At 40.2% G+C, this 20,602-nt stretch overlaps 1 protein-coding gene across 1 annotated transcript in view; it reads right to left on the bottom strand.

Moving 5' to 3' along the window:
* Positions 1-952: 952 nt before the first annotated feature.
* The window catches only part of tet1 (tet methylcytosine dioxygenase 1), a 43,554-nt gene continuing 23,904 nt past the window's right edge, over positions 953-20,602 (bottom strand). The window contains exons 3-12 of the mRNA XM_038293071.1: positions 11,698-13,861; positions 9,871-9,961; positions 8,321-8,414; positions 7,944-8,152; positions 7,716-7,866; positions 7,299-7,388; positions 6,974-7,111; positions 5,844-6,020; positions 3,284-3,428; positions 953-3,174 (exon numbers count right to left, since the gene is read on the bottom strand). Of these exons, the coding sequence (XP_038148999.1) occupies positions 2,168-3,174; positions 3,284-3,428; positions 5,844-6,020; positions 6,974-7,111; positions 7,299-7,388; positions 7,716-7,866; positions 7,944-8,152; positions 8,321-8,414; positions 9,871-9,961; positions 11,698-13,861 (4,266 nt within the window). The 3' untranslated portion in view covers positions 953-2,167. The remainder of the gene's footprint in view (positions 3,175-3,283; positions 3,429-5,843; positions 6,021-6,973; positions 7,112-7,298; positions 7,389-7,715; positions 7,867-7,943; positions 8,153-8,320; positions 8,415-9,870; positions 9,962-11,697; positions 13,862-20,602) is intronic.

Genomic DNA, 20,602 nt, shown 5'->3' on the forward strand with positions numbered 1-20,602 from the left:
TCGAGCACAAAAAAGATCTTAATTAATTGCTTAATTGCTTTAGTGGGAGGTGGTGTTCAAGTGGTTTCATAATAAAAGGGAGAAGTTTGATTCAGCAGTTGCTAAGATGGCTTTGTGATAATATCTGACACTTCTGTTAAGAAGGTAGTTTCTGGGAAAATAGCACCAATAAAATATATTTCTAAGTTCCTATTATCACTCTTGCCCCCTATGAAGAATGCCAATTCTGTGAGTGGAATACATGAGCCGGCCCAAGGAAGAAGCAAACCAAACCCAAGCTCTACCGCCACCAACAGGGCTCCCCTCTAGGGTTTTCATTCGTTTTCTAAACGTTTGTGTGTGAGAGGAATCACATAAACAGCTGATCACGGAAACTGACTTTTGCCATTTATTGTAGCAATTAGCAATCTAGTTAGCAATCAGCTTCATTACTAAAGCAGTTCTTTCTTTGTGTGCTGGTAGAGAATATAAAAATATCATTTCCAAAAGGTGGCATCATACGTAAAAGATAAATGTGGGAAGCTCCAAAGGATAAACAGAGCTAAAAGAATTTCAACCATTCTGTTATCTGTCGAAATTCTTGACCCCTCTCCCCGACTCTCACACCCTAAATAAACCTCAGACACATCCTAACATGTTGCTGATAAAACAACTTTCTATGAAAAAGCCTGCTTCATTTCTCAGGTTAGATGCTAGATCAACAACTGTTTTCAAACTCCTAACTGATGCAAAAGTTAGTTAATTGGAATCTACTTTTTTTTATCTCACCAGCTGGACTAGATTTATTAGGGATGGGCTTTTATCGTGTTTATCTTTTAGAGACAAAATACTCCATCCAATACTGATAAGAACATCATCTCAATGATTAAATTATCAAGCCTCTAAATCTGATAGTTTAATTCAAATTATTCAATTGGCTGTTTAAACTTTTTTTTTACTTCTCTTACTTCTCTTTACTTCTTACTGTTGGATCCATGATAACATCAATAGTTAATGCACACGTTATAAAACATGACTTAATGGTATAGAGAGGACAATCTTTTATTTCTGGGTGGATCATCTAAATAAGTGGTCCTCCTAATTGTCAATCATTTTGGTAATATGTTTACGGAAGTCCGTCCTACATGCTCGCCCCGTCGTATGAGAGTATCGCATGAGAGTAAAATTTGTACTTTAAAAGCAAACAGTGGTTGAGCTTTGGTGACAGGTAGTAGCTAGAGAAAGGGCCCAATTCACACTCTGTTTAGCACCTGAAAACGGCCTTGGACCGGCTCTAGTCAAGCTGATAACTAACAATCCCCTGCAGTTTCTCATGTTCCATCATTGTGGCGACTACTAAATTTCATTAGACACATGTGCAATATTTTATAAACTAAATAAAAAGGAAATTAATGCAGAAATAGTGTAAAATAAAACAGTAAAATAACTGTACTGTAAAATAATGCTTAGCTGTCATATTTACTCTATTGTATCTGTCAGTACATACATATTTAGGCCTATGCACTGTTTTTTAAGTTAAGAGAAATTAAAAAAGTGCTTCTTAATATGCCATCTATAGCTGTGAATTGAAGAAATGAAATATTTTGAGGAAAGAAGACAGAAAACAAATAAAAGAAGAACATTTCTCTCTTCAACCACTGAGAGAAGACGGAGGCAGCTAAAGGAACAAGCAAAAATGCTACATGTGACAATCTGTAGTAAATAAACTGTGTGACGTAAAGAAGTTGCTTAACCACGGTTACAGTGAGAATGGCACCAAAGTACACCATTAGTGTACAATATAAAGCAGGGTAATATAGACATCTTGCAGTAAACAGGCTTACGTCAGAAATTAAATAGAAATCGTTATGATAAGAATAAATAATCACATCTTTTTTTTTCTTCTAAATCATGTGTATAAAACCAGTTTAAAAACATCTTGCTTCAAAGCACCATCTTTTTACATTAAAAACCAGCACCGAAACTCACAGTTAAAAAGCCAACAAACTTTGGTCCTTCTCATTACCAAACAGGGCAGACTCCAAGAAGGACAAAGTCAGCAGACATTAGAAAAGCACAGTAAAAAAAACCCAGACACGATAACAATGAGAGAAGCGGTTAGAAGCTGAATGAGGTAAGGCAGAACCACGGTGTAGGAGTTTTGAGTGAGTCTGGTTAAACACCCAGACTAAGACCAGCGATTGTAAGGGCCTGTCACGCGTGTAAGTGCGTAAGGAGACACGGTTGTAACGCCACCTGTAGGCGTAGTTAAAGCCTGACGCGTTGGGACATTCATTACCCTTTTTGACTCCTCTGTCTCCTCATCCTCCTCTCCCTCTACGCCACCTGATGTTTTTCTGTTCTTCCCTGCACTGTTGTTTCCCTCCATTCTCAGTCTCTCAGCCTCCTCCTCCCGATCCCGCTCTCGTTTTGCCATCTTGGCGTCCCACATCGCCATACCGTGGCCCGGCTCATTCAGGGATTTGTGCTGGTAGAAGACCAACGAAATGCGGGTGGGGTGGCGGCGGTTAGGCTTGAGGATGGGAGTGGTAGCGTGGAGCTCACGCCGCGCACACTCGATCAGAATCGAGCCGTGTGATGGCGCCACAGCGACTCCGCCTATATGCTCGTCCAGAAAGTTGTGCTCGCTGTCGGACCATACCTCTTCCTGTTGCATGTTTTGCGGAGGAGTTTGTAAGGGGAGAGAATGGCCTGGAGGGAGGTCATGGCTCCTTACCTCTCCTGCTACATGTTCTGCAGGTTGAAGTCCATTAAGCCTGCTGAAGAGGCCCTCAGAGGTAGGTCTAGGGGAGAGGGAGGAGGGGGACAATCTGTGCAGAGTAGAGCAGTGCACCTCGTTGGGCTCAGCTTTAAAGGGATATTCATTGTTGATGTTCTGTGGAGGTATATGTTCTAACAAAGCACCATGCTCTCCAAAAGCATGAGTCAATCCACTCATATTATTACCCACTGTATGATAGCCGTAAGCTATGCCGTTCTGCTCCAATTGGAGCTTTGATATACCATGGTGGTTGGAGGGGAACACCTCCTTCTGTGCAGTGGCCCCGGCACCTGCAGAAAAGCAGCTGCTGATGCTCTGGCTGTAGGCAGTGGGTTGATTTCTCTCTGGAGAGGATTTGCCAACACTGGCCGGCCTTAGTGGTACTTTGTAAGGGCTGTAGATGCCTTGAGGCTCTTTTAGGGCAAAAAAATAACATCATTTTTTAACATAACTTTAAAATCTCTTCTGATCATTTCTGAAATGTTATTATAAAAATAGAAATGAGATATTTAGATGTATCACCTTTATTTGGGGTTTCAGATTTGACTTTTCCAGGAGTGACAGAAGACCCCCCCAGCTTCTTCTCCATCTTTTCTGCCTGAGCCTTTAGACGAGCTTCCTGTCTTATCTTGCGGGCAGATTTCACGGGCTCAGCCAGCAGGCGCACCTAAAAAAACAAAAAAAAAAACAAATGACTGTATTAAAAACGGAAACCAAATCTATATATTACATCATATTGCAATTACATTTTGCCATGTTGCAACCACAAACCGGCATTTTGTTTTCACACAAACATGCATTTTAATGGAACTGTGATGTATGTGACAAACAAAATGCAAAGTAGTGCATTATTCTGAAGTCAAACAAAATAATACATGGTTTTAAAATCTTTACACTGCTCAAAAAAATTAAAGGAACACTTTGAAATCACATCAGATCTTAATGGAGGAAAAAATCATGCTGTTTATTTATACTGATGTGGACTGGGTGATGTGTTAGGAACAAAAGGTTGCCGCATCATTTGATGGAAATAAAAATTATCAACCTGCAGAGGGCTGAATTCAAAGACACCCTAAAAATTACAGTGAAAAAATGATGCGGCAGGCTAGTCCATTTTGCTGAAATTTCATTGCAGGAACTCAAAATGGTATTTAGCTATTTGTATGGCCCCCACGTGCGTGTATGCATGCCTGACATTATCGGGGCAGGCTCCTAATGAGACAACGGACGGCGTCCTGGGGTATCTCCTCCCAGATCTGGACCAGGGAATCACTGAGCTCCTGGACAGTCTGAGGAGCAACCTGGCGGTGTCAGATGGATGGAAACATAATGTCCCAGAGGTGTTCTATTGGATTTAGGTCAGGCGAGCATGGGGGCCAATCAATTTGTTGTGCACCAGGAGGAACCCAGGACCCACTGCACCAGCATAGGGTCTGACAATGGGTGCAAGGATTTCATCCCGATACCTAATGGCAGTCAGGGTGCCGTTGTCTAGACTCTATAGGTCTGTGCGTCCCTCCATGGATATGCCTCCCCAGACCATCACTGACCCACCACCAAACCGCTCATGCTGAATGATGTTACAGGCAGCATAACATTCTCCACAGCTTCTCCAGACCCTTTCACGTCTGTCACATGTGCTCAGGGTGAACCTGCTCTCATCTGTGAAAAGCACAGGGCGCCAGTGGCGGACATGCCAATTCCGGTGTTCTGTGGCAAATGCCGGGCAGTGAGCACAGGGACCACTAGAGGACGTCGGGCCCTCAGGCCACCCTCGTGAAGTCTGTTTCTGATTGTTTGGTCAGAGACATTCACACCAATGGCCTGCTGGAGGTCATTTTGTAGGGCTCTGACAGTGCTCCCCCTGCTCCTCCTTGCACAAAGGAGCAGATACCCGTCCCGCTGATGGGTTGTATACCTTCTACGGCCCTGTCCAGCTCCCCTGGAGTAATTGCTTGTCTTCTGGAATCTCCTCTATGCTCTTAAGATTGTGTTGGGAGACACAGCAAACCTTCTGGCAATGGCACGTATTGATGTGCCATCCTGGAGGAGTTGGACTGCCTGTGCAATCTCTGTAGGGTCCAGGTAGTGCCTCATGCTAGCAGTAGTGACAGTGACCCTAGCCAAATGCAAAACTGGTGAAACCATTCCTGTTTTGATGGTCGTCTCGTTGTTGCCCCTCTAGTGCACCTGTTGTTAATTTCATTAACACTAAAGCAGCTGTAACTGATTAACAACCCCCTCTGCTACTTACCTGACCAAATCAATATCCCAGAAGTTTAATTAACTTGATGCTATACTCTGATTACAGAGTGTTCTTTTAATTTTTTTTTTGAGTAATGTATTATAAATAATCAAGTCCTGGTAATTCAATATCTCACAGCAAAAATTGCTAAATATAGAGCTGCAAGTTTTTTAAGGTTTGAATATGGAAAACCTGTGTACGGGGAGAATCATCTTGGAAAGAAAAATAAAGGAAGAGAAGAAGATTATGGTCAAATGTATTCCTGGAGTAATACATGTAACATCAAATGTAACATTTAAGATGGAGGGGATTCAGGTTGTAGGAACATGTCATAATCTAGATATAAAGAATATCAGGTGGAAGAAATAAGCAGAAGGTTAAGAAAACTGGTGGTATTTTATTTCAACGCTATCCTAATACCACATTAGAATGTAAAGAGTCTTTTATTAAAAGCAAAAGAAATGCTCCTGCCAGCAGACAGAGCGCAACCTTTGAAGGCGGGGGGGGGGGAGATAAATGAGAGGTTGACTGGAGTGTCAAACCGAACCGGCCGATGTTAAAAGTTTTTTTTTCTACCAAATAAAGCACAGCATCATTGCATTGTGTAGCAGCTGCAGATAGTTAAGCAAAACATCTCACTGGACCAGTGTTTGCATATTAAGAGAAGATGAGCAGTCCAATAAGAAAACAGGGACAGGACTGAAAGAAATAGGAGTGGGATAAATGAGAAAAGATGCTAAAAATAAAGGAGAAAGAGATGAGTGAAGCACAAAAAAAAAAAAGAAAGTTTCTCTTAGCAGTCTCCACCCCCCAAACAATGCATCACTGTCAACTTACCTCTCTGGGAAAAGAGGAGAGAACGTGTAAAGCACCGCTCCGGATCTTGGCCCACTGGCCTTCGACCTGACCAAACTCATCTTTTTCAGAGATCTTGTAGAGGGGGAGCACATGGAGCTGTTCATCCTCGGGTATGTTTCGCACCGCACGGTTATCTTCCCGTGTTAAAGTACATACCTGAAAAAGAACACCAGACAGAAGGCAAGATTTTTATTTCAACTGAAAACTACAACTTTGAGTTTCTTCTTCTATGGTGTGAAATGATGAGGGACAGCTTCCAAACAGGGCATCACTACTACCTACTATAAGAGCTATGGAAGGAGTGTCTCTGCTGATTTTTTCTTGTGATTGTTTCACTTAGTGACCCACTTATAATCACTTAAAATTTTAATCTTAAAGCATTTTTTTTAAAAGACCAGCCTTCTCCAATAAAAAAAACAAATGCACATGGAAAGCCCTGTACCGGCTCCCAACAGGGAATGCCTATTAAATGCGTGCGAGAGCATGCACAAGCTCATTTCTCCTCATGCACGCTCTGTTTAAAAGGTTCTGTTATCATAGCTCAGACAAGCTTACTGTGTCCGAATGTCTGCCCTCAATTTTTTTTATAAATGCCTCTTCTGAGGCCTTTCTTTTCTTCTCACACACTTCCTAGACACTTTTTCTCTTAAGATCCTTGGCCATTTTCAAAGAACCAGGGTGTGAAAGGAGAGCTTCAATTACTGCCTTAAAACTGTAGCTCACCACAGATATACGCCTGAAAGTGTGCATGCACAGGAAAAGATAGCTAACGGGAAGAGCACGTGGGACGGCCATACGTAAACATATAACCAGAATGATTGACAATTAGGAGGATCACTTATTTAGATGATCCACCTGGATACAAAAGATCGTCCTCTATATCTTTAAGAATCTGCCATAAAATTTGCTTTAATAGACATTCCCCTGGTCTGTAACATAAACATCCTAACAAAACACATTACAGTTTTTTTGTTTTTATTAGACAAAACTAAAAAAGTTTTCTTTCAAAAGACATCAAAACTCTTGTAAATATGTGCTAAAATAAAACAGCCTAATAAAATTTCTGATCGCATTCTCTGCACTTACTGTTGACTCTGAGGCATGCTTACCACGGTGCTGCCGTTGTTCATGTTGCTGGTGTCTTTGTGAGCATGTGCACAGAAATCCACACAAGCCGTGACTCCTGAAAAAGGACGTCCCTCCTTCCTACCGAGGCGGCAAGCGTCCCCGGCTGCTTCATACTCAACCTGTAAAAGGTCAGAAGAACAATAAAACATTTGTACAAAGTGGTTTCTATTAAAAGAATACATAAGACTATGTCAATTTTTTTTTTATCTAGTGATCAGAAGACCTTAAATTAATAAAAGTAACAAAAAGGACAAAAAAGTCCCCCTTATGATGAGCAAGTAAGGTGAGCTGTTTTTTGTTTCATACCTGGTTCTGGAACGCAGCGGGAGCCAGTTTTTTGTAGAGTGGAGCAAGATCAGTGGCCAAACTCTGAAGGCTGTTCTCGATCTTCTCTTCCTAAAAGCAACAGATTTAGGTCTTTTTTCTTTGGTTGCTGAGAGATCAGTTGTGAAAAAGAAGTTTGGAAAAAAGTGGCTTCAAATGTCATACTCAGCATTCACCACAAGGAAGATGTTTGGTTTTAAAGATGCAGAGGTAAAGTAAATGACATGGGGCTTAATAAAACAAACAGCTCTGCCTAATTAAACCATGAAGTAAATCAAACACTGATTACACGGAGCAACCATTATAAAGCCAGGCAGCAGAGGGACGAGTTCTAGTAGTACTTTAGGATTTTTAATGGTTTAGCCCGTGAAGCTGCAAAATGAGCAAACATTCCCTAACCTCCTCCCGAAGGTCTCCAAGAAGGCGAAACTTGCGGGGCACTTTGCTGCGTGCAAACTTGCACCCGTTGAAGTACATACTCCAGGAACAGCCGAAGGAAAACGAGGCTCCACATGTGTCTGGGTCCAAACCCTGACATGCACAGGTGCGGCTGCAGAGACAGAGAGGTTAGAGCAGGGAAGTAATAGAAACAGTTTGGATAAAGAGGCAGAACAGGAAAACACTCACTCTTCGTTTAGGGCGCATCGTCGACTGGTAGGGGAGCCGTATTTAAAGAGGGTCTCTGTGAGGTCCTGATAAAGGTGATCCGCCACCGGTCGAGGGATTCCCTCCCATGCTAGTATCAGGATCACCAACACAGCTGTCTCGCAGTGATGTCCTGGCCTTTGGCGGACCAAACACAGGAGCTTCTCCTCCTCGCTCCCACGCCGGATCACCTGCCACGTGATTTGGGAGAAAACAAGTCAGATGATGCACAGCAGATTAAATCAGGCAACAGATTCAAAATCCAATTTCAAAAGCGAGAAGCTCTTTTCTAAATACATGTCTGGCCTCAACATGTAATTATAGGAAAGAAAATGATGAGCATTACAGCAATCACATACCCATTTAGCTATGGGACACCCCTGGGAGCTCTTTCCTTCTTTCCCAGTGTAAACAACAACTTCCACCCTCACTGCATTTCCTTTGGCACCATATCTGTGAAATGAAACCAAACATTAAAGCAATCCCATCATGTTGAACATATGTCACATTTTTTGTTTATTTCTGAGATTCATTTTCAAGATTTCATCATTATGGGTTGGCTATTTTTTTCAGTTCTTTACATTTCCAACAATAAAAGTTCCCTTAAGTTTTACTATTCATAGTTTCAACAATTCATGGAGCAATACCACGCTGAAGTTGAGTTATATCTCGCTGCATAGTAAACTTAATTTCTAATCATTTAAAGCAGTCTAATAAGGCCTGAAAAATTAAATTATAACTTCAGATCTTTAAAACATATCTGGTAAGTATGACTGAGCTGTTTCTATCACCTCTAACAGTATTTGTTTCAGTCTTTTTTGGCTTCAAACCAAACCAGGTTTATGTACATACATATCTCAGTTTAAAGGTTTAAACCTGGATGCAAAAGATCAGTTTTTATTCATGAAAGTAGTTACATTGCTTTATAAGTTTTCAAAACAAAAATATTGCTGTAACACTGGTCTGATCTGACTCAAAGCTGACAGCTATTGCATACTGGTGAAAATAGTTCTATTTTAAGGAAACAAAAAATAGAATAAGGAGTAAAGTCCTGAAATTCAGTTATTTTGAATTTCTACTTTTTTATTTCTGAAGCAACAGCATAAATGCAGCCATGGCCCCTAAAGTAGTAAATTAAGTACAGTTATATTGCATATTAAAAGAGAAATGTCCTTTATCAAATGAAGGCACAGAATATTAGTCAGCAGATTAAATCCACAATGCAGCCGTTGCTCTTAAGCTGATGTTTCTACTACTATAAGTAACCTCTACTACAGTAGCATCAGTGATTTAGGCAACTAATCAAACTACTAGTCATGTTATTTCCTTTTTCAATGAAGGAAAAAGAAAAAGGTAATCTAATTTCAAAAGGTTAAAAGATTTCTGATGGTTGTTTAAAAACAGTGGCCCTATCATCCTACTAGACATGGCTCCATTCAAAGCCAAATGTTGTTTGTTCAGGCTCTTTTACATCCTGTCAATAAGAGTTCATATTTGTTGCCATAGTAGCTCTTGTTTGGAGGACAGACCACGATAATCACAGTTGATTATATTACAAATCATTACATTATTTTACACAAACTCTCATTGTATCCTAACTCTATCTTCTACTATAATTCATCGTATTTTCTTCTGCCAGTACAAACATGCTGTCAGTTGGACAGTGATGGAGGAAAAAACAGTTAAAGAAGCTTATGGGCCCCCCGGTCTCAGCTTAAGGGACTTCCTGTTACACCAGGCTGTGTGTTTCTGTGTACTTTGTGCAGAGCTGTTGTAGTCTTACAAATAGTGCAAGTGTTAACTACCATAACGAAACTTCCTTCTTTCTCAGAGTAGCTGCAACCAAGTCCTTTGCTAGTGGCAACAAGGGGGCTCACAAAATGTGTTTGGTCAAAACTGTTTAGTTTACCTGTTTTCCATCATTTCCCTCACAGCAGCAACATTGGGTCCTGCACCAAGATGAGTATAGTAAGGGCCTTCCTCCTTTTCAATGATTTGGTCTGAAAAATTGAAAAATATAGTCAAGTGTTAATTTCTTCAACCAGGACGATGACCAAAACATTTTGTCAACGCCCCATTTTCCTGTGATGATGATGTGACAATAACGCACAAAATATGTTTCAAGAAAATAAAAATATGATGAAAATAAAAAATGATTTTCGATAACGAGACTAAGACCAGACGAAATTTACGAGCCATGGACAAATGGACATTAAGAAATTTAATTAATTTGTAATTGTTAATATACGTTTTTCTTGAGCTTCATAGAAGATTACGTGTTGTTGCCCTGTTTGTCCCTACACGCCACCTGTCCCACAGTGCCTCACGCCGCTCAGTAGCAGTACAGGGCTTATATATTGGTCACTGGTAGCAGTTAACCATGGCTAGCTCAACTTCGCAGTCATTAAGGTTTGATATCGGTGTACAGTTTGTACGGTTTGTTGGAGGAGCTGGGCGAAAACAACGCCTGGATGTATGGAGCCATTTTGTTTACAACGCGAAGGACAACACCGGAGGAAGGATGCCAGCAAAGAGTCTGAGGCTTCAAAATGGCAGGGAAGAACACAGCGAATCTCAAGCGACATCTGAGTTGCGAAAATGCTACCATATGGAAGAAGGTAAGGAATGGGTGGTCCTGTAGTAGGAACAGGGGTGTGTGTGTGCGCGCACGGGCACATGCGTGTGTGTGCCTTCTTGTGCCTGTATCTGTCTGCCTCTCTGTCATAGAAGAAAGATGTTCTACTGATAAATTGGATATTAATTGTTAAAATTTCTTCCTCCCAACTAGATACCTGACACAGTGACACCACAGTCAAATCAGAGATTGTGTAAGGAAGGGAAGTCGGTTGCAGAGATGTTGGGAGCACCCCAACTGCACAAACCTGACGCCATAGAGCAGAAAGCCCAGGAGAACCAGCCTGCAAGGACCATTTAGGAGGAACACTTTGTGGATATGATGAAACAAGCTGACAAAAGGTTCAATGTGTACAGTGTGATATATGTTAAAAAGAGAATCGGTATGTGAAGTTCTATTCTGCACAGTGTTAAATAAAATAGAGAAAAAGACAAGCTGTGTGTGAAGAATTTTTATTCTGTATAGTGTGATATATATGTAAAAAAAAAAGCAGTGTGTGGAGAAGTTCTATTATTTACAGTGTTGACTAAAATGACAAAAATGACTAGAATGACAAAAATGAAAATGAGTAAAATATGACTAAGACTAAAATTGATTTTTGTCATCTAGACTAAGACTAAAACTTAACCAGGAAGGCAATGACTAAATATGACTAAGACTAAAATAGATTTTTGACATTGTGACTAAGACTAAGACTAAATTTAAAAAAGATGACAAAATTAACACTGATATAGTCAATGTATGAGCTGATTAAAAGGCAATACTTCTGGAATATCTGTAAGAGGCTGCAAAGAGCAAAGGTTTTTCATTAGGTTTAGAAAAAATAACACAATCTACTGATGATCAATCAAAACAATGAATCAAAATGGCCCAGTCAAAATTCAGACCTAAATCTAACTAGAAAGACTTAAAATGGTCTTTTAGAAATATGTCACTTCACTTGGCAAATATTCTTTCCCACATTAATACTCTCAAACTAAAGGTTGTATTTGTCACAACTGCTTAGAATGAATCCATTTTATTTCTGTAACACAATAATTACTAAGGGTGATGTGTGCACTGCTGTGCTCCAGTGAATAATACAAAGCAGAACAAACTCACCCACACACTGGCAGGATGGAAGATCTGCAATTTTTTTGGATGGTGTGCTGAGCAGGTTCTTGATAGGGGTATCTAGAAAACTCATTGGAGAGTCCAGAAAACTATTGACGCCATTTCTCGTCGGAGTCGACTCAGCAGGATGAGTCCCATCAGCAGCTGTGGACAGGACGGTGACCGACCCTGATGTCTCTATTTTGTAGTAGCTCTGTTGGCTTGGAGGAGGGGAATCAGGAGGCCCTGAAAAGCCATTAGCCACAACATGGAGCCCATTCACATTGCTGAGAAAAGGTGGTTTTGTAGGGCTGGTGTTAGGACTTGCACCGTGCTGCAGCTCACCAATAGGTGGCGCTACCTGAGAAGAAACATGGCCCTCCTCTGGTCCTGCAATGAAACCATTGCAGTGATTGTGTTGGTAAGGCAGACCATTAGAAAGAGGCCATGGCTGGTTTTGATGAGCACCGTTGTGGTTCATAGTTAACAGACTTGTGTTATGAGCATTGGTTTGATGGATTAGTTGTCTCTTTGCCTCATGAGCCTCAGCAGAGTATTTCTTCAAATCAATTTGAGCCAGAGGCAAAAATAAATGGTCCTTATGGACACGGTTTGATTTTCCATGGAGAAGGCCATTCTGGCCTCTGCCTTTATGGGATGTCTTCCCATCCATCAGACCTTTTGAGAACGGGGTCCTACGACTGACTCCCTCCTGTGGTCCGTCGCTTTTCCTCTTCCTGGGCTTGGAGGGTGTAGTTTTTACCTTTTTTAAGGGAGGCTTTCTCTGAGAAGCAGCTTGCTGGGATTGGTAGTTATATTTTATAGCTGAAACAGGTGTTCCCTTTGGTTGGCCGTTCTCTGACTTCTGATTGTGTCGTAACTGGATGATGAAGGCCAGATCGGCCAATTGAGCTGCCACTTCCTCCTCATCCCTGTTTCTCCCCACTTTAATGACACACCTTTCTCTGCCCTCCACCAACTGTTCGTGATTGCCGTGGGACTCTAGGTGAATGTTCTCCTTATACTGATGCTGAGAATTTATGACATAAGGAGCCTGCTCTGTCTCCCTGCAGCTTGAGCCTCTACTTGGCATAGAAGGTTCTGTGTCGCAACTCAACCTACGGGAGCATTGGATGACATTCCCCTGTCTGGCCACAGGAGGGCGTATCACTGACGTCTGGTTCAGTGGTGAGCTGATGACGGAGACTTTATTGTAGTGGATGCCTGATGGAGGTTTAGCTCCTGGCTGAGGAGAAATTGGGTTCAAATTTGGGGAACAGGAAGAAATTGGAAAATCACTATTAATTTCAGCTTTAATGGGACCTGAGGGGCTCTGAGGTATAACTGCCAGTTGAGTCAAGGCCTCAATGGCGATAGCCTGATCAACACTAAGGTTTCTTCGCTCTGCCAAAGTCTGCACACTGGGTAGCAGGACACCCTGAGGAGGTTCACTTTTGACAGATTGAGGAGTCCTTTGCAAATTAGCAGGAGTGCTTTTTTTAAACTCATCTTTTTCTGTTTTGACAAAGTGCAAATCTGGTGGTTCTGTTTTGATGGAGCGAAAAATGGAGGACTGCGTCCCAAGTAGTTTCTCTTCCAGTCCCTTCCTCTCTGTGACAGACAAGCATACAACCGCTGCTAGCATCGACAATGGATCTTCGCACGTATCATCATTTACTTTACTTAGTTGCGAGGGGGTCTGCTCAGTGATCCACAGCCATGGCTTTTCCAGTTTGATCTTCTTTAGTGGAACTGACATTTCGTCTACAGACGTCTTAGACCCATTCTCAGAGCTGTCTTTTGGAATTGCTGCGATTATAGTCCTTTGAAGCTCTGATGCCATTGTGGCCTTTTTACAAACTGATTTCAGATCAGACTGAGACCCGTTGGTCATGTTAGCACCATAAGGCTTAGTTAAAGTCTCATCAGAAGTATTCTGATAAGTCACAGAAGAGCATATGTGTTGGTGAAGTGCACCATTGGTCAAGTCCAACTCTGACTCTCTTTTGATAAGTGCCAACTGTCCGCCTTGATTGGTGATGGACTGGACAATGACTGGAGATTGAGTATGAGGTATGCGGCCATCCACTTCCTCATTCTCCTCCATTGCTGTGTGGGTATCCTCCATCGGTGCCTTGCCTTTGCCATTTATCGAGCCGATTTTTGGAGCCACCTGAGATGCAGAGGAGAAACATAAAGAAGAGATGTGACTCAAAAAGCTCTGGAAGGGTTTGTAATTCAGTGGGCTTTAAACAGTTATGAGCAAAAGAACCACAGGCTGCCTTCCGGTTTGGCCCATGCATCTGGCATGGCTACCATAAAGGCTGCGGAAAATACATTACATCTAACAAATAATCTGCTCACTATAAATATTGCTTAAGCTTTAAACACTATTAATCATGTGCATTTGTAGTTCAAAGCAAAACCCCAAACCCATTAAACTCTATCACGTTTTTTCTTATACAAGCTGAAATAGCAATAAATTTTAATTTTGATTTGATATGATAATTGCACCACAAAGAGGAGCACAATTGTAATGTGTGAGATATATAATTCAGGGTTCTTTTTACAAAAACATGACAATTATGGCACACTTTTCCATCTAGATGTTTTTACTCTTATAATGCTGGGTTATCTGGGCAAATTAGCAAAAGGATGCCTAACATTGAAAGAAAGTTTCCAGACGCCTCGTTTGGAGCTTGCTAGAAGCCATGTAGGGAACACAGCAAGCACTCAAGAGGTGAACCTCAATGCCAGCATCAAAACAACTAGCTCTACAGACAAAACTAGCAATTCAGTTTGCCCTCTGCACACTATCCCAGTGGAACATTGGGGTAGTTTTCTAAAGCAGGGACAGGTCGGCTGATCAAAGTAAATGGGAATCAGAATGGTGCTAAGTAAATGGCAATCCAAAAAGATGGCATTCTGGTTCAATGAGCCCAATGCTTAAGTTTATGGCCTCAAAGGAAAATCCTGGCAAAAAATCAGTACATTTACCTAAAAACAATATTCATGGCTTAACTAGTGGTGGAAGCATCATGCTGTGGGGATACCTTTCTTAAACAGAAGCAGGCAAATTCATCAACGGTAATAGTAAAATCTGTTTGCAAGAGATCGGAAAAGACTTGAGACTGGGCTTTAGGTTCAGCAACTAGCAGGAAAACCCCAGTCATACCTTCAAGGAATCAATGCTCATTTATATGTGTCTCTCCATGCAATTCATTCCTTGAGCATTTTTTCAGAAAACAATGGGAAAATCCTTCCGTCTCTTAACATAAAAAGCTGATACAGATATACCCCTTGCCGCTTTTATTTTAGGGAATGTGGTTCTATGAACTGTTGTGTAATAAATCCCCAATTTTCAGATTTTAATGTGTAAAATAATTTGAAAACCCTAAACCATGTTACTCCCACTTCAACATAATACAAGAATTGTGTTCCTCCATTGCATAAAATGTAAATAAAATACATCAGAGGTTGTGTATGTAATAATTTGTTAAAAGGTTTATGATGTATGAATACTTTTGCAAGGCACTATATGTAAGCACATTAGTCCACAGTGCAGATGAGGAATAAGGTTTCTGATCGGTGCTGAGTCACAGGTAACCAAGTGTGTAAACATCTAGGAATCCCCCACAGTTCATGACAGCACTGCTAAGTTCACAGAGTTTATGTATGCAGCACGCATGTACACGTTGTATTCAAGGATTTTGTGTTGTAATTCCCTGAACACGTAATGAAATGTGCAACTTTATACAGTCATTCAATCAGACTGTGTCAACCTATGTGCCTTCACGTGACTGGATATAGTTACCTTTGTCATGACTTAAGAATATTTACTACAAAAAATGTAACAATCCTACAAAGGTCCAAAGTACCAACACACATTGATTGGCCCAAAAAGCCTGAGCAAACACACACTCAAAGTAACCTGTGACTACGTGCAAACAATCATCTCCCCATGCTGGTGTGTCTGTGAAAGTTTTGTGTTGTTCTAGAAGTTGTCTTAGAAACAAGGCAGACACATTCTTATGGTAAAAAAAGTAGATTAGATATAGTTGGTAAGGCTTTTTTCAGGTAAAATGTAAAGGCATTCTTGTATAACAGCTCGGAAACTCTAGAGGTTTATGATGTTCAGAGCTGCATCATAAATAAAGTTTTAAAAAAGCACAAATAATACTTCAAAACTAAGCTGCAGACAGGATTTTTAACTGGAGGTTACAGTGCAATATTAGAAGCTGTGTCTTATGTAATTTTATAAACCTGATGTTTACTCTAATGAACTCGCTGGACTGCAGGGGAGCTTGGGTTATGTTCCTCAGCGCTATTTACCTGGCATAAACTCTCATTAAACTCCACGGACACTGATTTAAAGTTGTTTGTAGAGGGAGATGTGCACACCAGCCTCATAGCCTCTCAGTACAAACCAGACGCCTTTGAACTAACAGAACAAATAGGAAACACATGGGCCGTCCACATAATTATGTTTTTTATCAACATTTTTTCCATCTGGATCAAGTTGACTCCATATTACAGCAGTGCATGGCTTTTATTGTATTTCTGCAAAAACAACTAGAATCCAAAGAGATTTTAAAGGTATATTGAGAAATAGCAATATCAGAATAAAAAAATGAGAGCATGTCTATTTTGAAATTAATCAGAAATGTTCTGTTTGGGATGCAATCCGTGTGTTTCTGTTTTTGGGGAGGCATGTGGTGCAGAAAGTTTCAGCCTTGTGATGTCCCACATGTGATCTCTCAGGGTCGCCATGTGTTCAAGTGAATGTTCACTGTATCTTTTTAGAGTTAAATGGCTCTGTTGCAGGCTGGAGACATTGCTCCAGTAGAAACCTACATCTACTCTCCATTGGCATGGATGTTATACTACCCTTGGGCCTTTAATGGTGAATTTGAAGCATTTGTTTTTTTTTCATGATGAGAAGATTAGAAGACAACTCCAAAAGATTTTAAGTGTGCAAATTTAAAGGCTCTTCATCCCAGGATACCAATCGCCTCTAAGCAGAAAGCCAAAATTTCCATTAGGGCTGAGGTCAGGGCTTTGGAAAGGCTGCATGGTTTGATGCATGTCTGGGAGTTTCGTCCTGTTAGAACATCAAAATCTGTGCAAGTTTTAACAACATTATCCAAACCTTCCCCTCAGAAACAAGAAAATTAGAATGCCAGGAAACTACCATGGCTCAAACATGTCATAAACTGGAAACTGCTGGAATGCTAGTGTAGCTGTCAACACTGTTACCAAAAAAAAATACAACCCGGATCCTAAATGGAGCGACTGAAGCTCAGCTGAAGTCCCATTCTTTCATTTTTATCTGGAAGAATAAATAACAGCATAATAGGATCTGAAGGCATAAACAATGAGCAACACCACATTTCAGAAAAACCTATAAAACAGTCTGCTTACATATCAAAAGAAATACATACACAGATCAGGCAAAAAAAAAAGACCAGTATGGGGTCCCTTCATTTGTCCCTAGCTATGAAAACCCAACACAACAAGCTGTGAAGCATAAAACATTCTGAAAACTTTTTCTTAGACACAGCTTTAAACTTTCTAAGTTTGATTTATAGTAGTCTGCTGGAGTGGGGGAGCCTTTACTCCCCAAGTGCATCAAGTGAGTCTTAGCAGACCCTGACATTTATGCTTATTCATCACAATTCCTTCCTTGGAAGCCGTTGAGATAGATACCGATGACTGCAGACTGGGAAAAGGCAAACCAGGAGCTTTGGGAGAAGCTCTGACCCAGTAATTGACACCCTCCCCCCACCAAACTCATCCAACTTCACAAATGTTACCATTTTTAATTGCTTTTAAATCTAAATATGAACTTGTTGCCACATATTCCATTAAATTGGGTACTATGATGAAGAGATAACTAGAGATTATCTTCAGCTTTTAATGGTTATAATGCTATATGTCTGATAACTTTGGTTTTATTGTATGATATGTACCATGTTTGTTTACCATGTGAAATTATCTATGATGAAAGCGCTTTGTGGAAACTGAGCAGATTTTATTTAGTTAAACAACTTAAAGGAATACTTTTTAGTAACGGTAACAGAATTAATATCTGAACCCAAAACTTAGTTTCTTCGTCTATTTTAGTAAGAATTTTCTTCATCCTAGTAAAAAGCTTTTCCAGGAGGCCCCTCTTGATATTAAGCTGTTTCTATATAAAAAAAAAGTTAGTGATACTTTAAAGGTGTCCATAATCAAAATCAATACATATTTACTACTATGAAGCTTAGCTGTATTCCAAAGAAAGTGCTAAAGATAATTCACACACCAAGAAGTGAAGGAGGAGGAAGTGCATCACAATGTGTGTTTTTTCAATGAAAAAACTGGCAGTCTTCAAGTGCTGCAGCAGCCTAATGCGTGTCAGCAAACATATGCATGCAACAGTTCACTTACCCAACTCTTTATCATCTTAGGGTGACATCAAAGCAGAGCTGCTGTTTTTCATTATGTTATATTAGGCTTTATGATATCAGAGAGCCAAATGGAGGATGTAAATGAGGAGTCATGCGTTCTTATTTAGCCACTGGGTCTCTGGAGAGTACTGGCAACCTGTCCAGGGTGTACCCCACATCTCACCCATAGACTGCAATCCAGATGGAATGAGCGGAAGAAAATGGTTGAATGGATGGTTGGTCTCTGCAGAGAAAATTGTGTCTGTAACTTATTAGAACTATGTTTTTGTGCTGAGCTGCCTCAGGGTATCAGAAGTTATTCATACTTTGATATATTGCATTTTTATATTAGATTTTTTTATATGATATTTTTTCTTTACACAAACATAATTTTGAGGCTAAATATCAGAGGTGCCCTAAATATCAAATGACAGATATTTTTGTGTTTAAGATTCAGAAACTCATAAATACTAAAAGTATGAAACATAAATCCATCATAATCAGCCTTGTGTTGTTTTCCGGAGCAATGAATTATTTCCAAATTACTTTTTTGTCCCCCAAAAGCTTTTATAGCCAGCACTCTTTTAAAAGCTGTATATGGGTACCATATATCAATGATGACACATATTTGAAAATAGGACAAATGGTTTCATAGCTCGAGCAGCAGCAGCTGCTTATATAGCTGGATATGTGGGCAGCTAGCCAGGGTGGCATTACTCCGGTTTCACACAGACTATGTTCCATTTCTGCTCTGTCATCTGTTGCATATTGCATCGTAGGATCGGTTCAAGCATCTGTACATTGCCCCGCTTATTTTAAAATGTTCAGGATCCGTTTCACCCTTCCCCTGTCTGACTTCCTGTATAGCTTTTACTGCCTTTAGAAATGTCTGCATGTGTAAGTGGTACAAAAGATGGTATCCTTGAAGACAACCTATCCATGGTTAATTTATGTAGAGTGGGCAATTCTGGTTACACAGTTGGTCACACATGCCTTTAATATCAGTTTGTAGAGTTTGAATGTTCTGAATCCCAGTTTTGGGTACAAGTGGCCATTTAAGACCGTTGTTTTAAAAGCATTATCTTATAAATATAGATTTAAGACAAACTTTATTGTCATTTTGTAGACACAGACTGTATACAAAACGACATTTCATTCAGTACAGCTCTCAAGCCATTTTCATTTCTAAAGTACAGCAGTGATAAAATGTAAACATGGTGATCAAATGTAAACATAAGACTGGTATATGATTTACAGTTTTTCTAAGATTTCGTGCTTTTTCCCCCCATTTTATTCAACAGTCAGTATTCTAATGACAGTGGGGGAGAAGCTGTTTTGGAATCTGCTGGACCTGCATTGGATGTACTAATCCTGAAGCAGTTTTTTTTTTTATATATAACCCTTCTCCTGCCTAATCACCACATAAACCTTAACTTAAAGAAGTTAAATTTAGCAGGAGATTTGCAATCACCCCTTTTGTCTTCAAACGTTTGGAGTTATAAATGTAACATATAATTTTATTTAGCTGTTTTCTCGACTGTTGTACTCACGTTCTAAAATATTTCTTGATGGATGAATGTAACTAAAAGCAAAAAAACTAAATTTAATATAAAACTCTAAAAATAATGGCAGCTTCCTTTAAAGAGTAAAACCAAGAAAGGCAAGAGCAGCTAAGAACGGGAGGTGCGTTCACACAAATATGCATTTTGAGCGTTACAAGAATATTTTGGTATACATAAACAGAAAAAAAGAGGATTTACAAGGAAAAGCAAATGTTTCAATTTAAAACAACTCACATTCAGCTTTCCTTACTGTGTGGCTGTGGAATGATCACATCGCCGAATCTTTCGCTTAACAAAACTAAGAGTGAAACACTGAAAAAGCATGCTTCCTTCCTGGCTTTACAGCGTAGTGTTTCATGTGCGTATCTCTGAACATGTGAGAATTTCCTTCATTCATTCAGTGAGCGTTTCCTGTCTGGTCACATAAAGTCACATAGTCTACTGCTCAACACTGTACATGGAAACCACAGATAGTATGCAGGTGCCAATAAACACCTGGGGCATAAAACAACTCTACTAAGTCAGCTGTGAAATTATGCAGGCAGACTGGCCGATATCAACAACAAAAACACATTCTTGACAAACTGCAATGTAATTGCATCATTACTACACCAGCATAAGACATGTAGTTTCCCGAGTTGCAACTCAACTCAATGTATTGCATCTGCTAAAAAAATTAAAAAGCATGAGCAGAAATAATGCTGACCACAACAAACCAAGAGAGGAAAGAAGAATCTCTCCTGAGATGCAAAAGCATATAAACACTTAGAACAGTAGTCCTTGGTGATTAGGTAGGAATTAAACAACACCAGCTTCCAAACAGAGCAGTCAGCTGATTTAAGGCTGACAGAAACAGATGACAGATGAGCTCCTCTGCAGGCAGATCATCTACAGCGAGACAAAGCACCTCAGGATGAAAAGCTC

This window comes from Cyprinodon tularosa, unplaced genomic scaffold (assembly GCF_016077235.1).
Source record: "Cyprinodon tularosa strain WSP-4 unplaced genomic scaffold, ASM1607723v1 ctg32, whole genome shotgun sequence".
In the NCBI taxonomy this organism is placed as follows: Eukaryota; Metazoa; Chordata; class Actinopteri; order Cyprinodontiformes; family Cyprinodontidae; genus Cyprinodon; species Cyprinodon tularosa.